The following is a 1720-nucleotide window of genomic DNA, read 5'->3' as shown; positions in this document are numbered from 1 at the left end:
GTAGGTAGGGCTTGTAGCAGTCTTTCTGACCCAGCTTAGCTGTAGCGCCCTTCACTCCTCACAAGTGTATACCCTTGCTGCTGATGCAGAAGCAGCAGCAGCAACTGCACTGACTCCGGCTAGGCAGCTATCGTAGCTTCTTAGAGGTCGCATGTGCTATGGCAGGACAGATCGCCGCAGAGAGACATATACAGGCGGGCGCTGTGTTGTGGAGCGCACGTTCCCGCCATTCTAAACATAACTGCTTTTGCTGCTGCAGCTGCTGCAGCTGTTGCTGTTTCTGCTGCAGCGTGCTGCTCTTGCTGTTGGTTGGTCAGTTTGCTACTGCTCTTGCTGCTTCTGCAGTACAGGGTAGCGGACCTAAAACTAATATAGAGCTAATAGCAGCAGGAGTGAGCTGCTACTGCGTTGGTGCTGCTGTTGCTGCAGATGTTCTGTGGTGATGCGCTGTCTTTGACAGCCGGATGGCATTCCGAAGGGGGACGCCACCAAGTTCATGTTTTGTGAGGGTGACGAGGAGTTGCTGCAGCCGTTCTTTTCTCTTCTTTTCTTCTTCTGCCTGCTGCGCTTGTCTGAGAGCCACTGCTCTGAGCCGCTCCTGCTCCTCCTGCTGTCTCCTTTCTGCTTCTTGTTTCTGTGCCTCGCGGGCTTTCGCCTCTTCTTGCTCTCTCTTCTGCTGCTCGGCTATCTTTCTCTGTCTCTCTTCCTCTTCCCTTTTGGCTTCTTCTGCAGCCCTCTGTTTCTCCAGTGCTTCTTGTCTTTCTTTTTCTTTCGCTTGCCTCTCTGCCTCTGCCTGGGCCTCCGCCTGCGCCTGCGCCTCCGCCTGCGCCCTGCGGGCCGCTTCCTTTGCTGCTTCTGCTGCCTCCTTCTCGGCTTTTTCTCGAGCCTTCTTCTCCTCTTCTTCTGCAGCCTTCTGGCGCTCTGCTTCTTCCTCTTGTCGCCGAGCCTCGGCCTCTCGTTGCCGCTGCTGCTCTTCTTCTTGCTGCTTCTTCAGCTCCTCGGCCGCACGCTTAGCTGCCTCCAACCGCCGCTGCAGTTCCTCCGCCTCCTCCCGTCTTAGCCGCGCCTCCTCTGCAGCACGCCGCTTGGCTTCAGCAGCTCGCTTGCGCTCCTCACGAGCTGCCAGCAGCTGCTGCAGGTGCTCCTGCGCCCCCGGAACAGCTTCTGGACCAACAAACACTTGGGTCGAGCCCCTTCTTATCTCCCACCAGGGCCCTGTGCGCACGCATCAACACCCAGCAAGAGCAGCGGCAGCGTAAACATAAGTACGATACTCAACTCAAACTCAGAAATAAAACAGCGACGCACATGTGTGCAGAGACAACACAACACAACAAAACACAAACGCAACGCGCCCAAGGCAAGCACAGTGAATCCCCTTGCAGCCTGTCGTCGCAGCTACAACGAAACGAAACAAGATAACTCCAGCAGGCAGTGTAGCAGCAAAAAAAGGCAGCACCAGGCTCACCCCTTGAGAATAAACCCTTTGAAGGATGAGAAAATCTGTATTCTGCTCGCAACACGCGGATGTGTGTCGGCGGCTCCTCGCCGTGAAAAGGGTTGCGCCGAAGCAGGCCAGTGACAGTCGAGTTGTTCTGAGGCAGCGCAGAGTGTATATACACCTCAGTCATTCATTCAACAGGTTTTTCTGTATGCACGAAACTTCGTGCAACAAATTTAGCCGAGCATAACAAACGCATCAAAGGGGTTTGTTTGCCCC

At 55.2% G+C, this 1720-nt stretch overlaps 1 protein-coding gene across 1 annotated transcript; it reads right to left on the bottom strand.

Annotated features, from left to right (window-relative positions):
* Positions 1-400: 400 nt before the first annotated feature.
* On the bottom strand, positions 401-1631 carry EMH_0029500 (uncharacterized protein; the record flags this gene model as incomplete). Its single annotated transcript, XM_013494309.1, has 2 exons — positions 401-1215; positions 1469-1631. 2 exons carry the CDS (start codon positions 1629-1631, stop codon positions 401-403), a joined length of 978 nt encoding a protein of 325 aa, XP_013349763.1.
* Positions 1632-1720: the final 89 nt, after the last annotated feature.

Source organism: Eimeria mitis, genomic scaffold, assembly GCF_000499745.2.
Source record: "Eimeria mitis Houghton genomic scaffold, Emh_scaff1103, whole genome shotgun sequence".
Classification (NCBI taxonomy): Eukaryota; Apicomplexa; class Conoidasida; order Eucoccidiorida; family Eimeriidae; genus Eimeria; species Eimeria mitis.
Note: the sequence above shows the minus strand (reverse complement) of the source record. Positions and strands in the feature narration are given on the sequence as shown.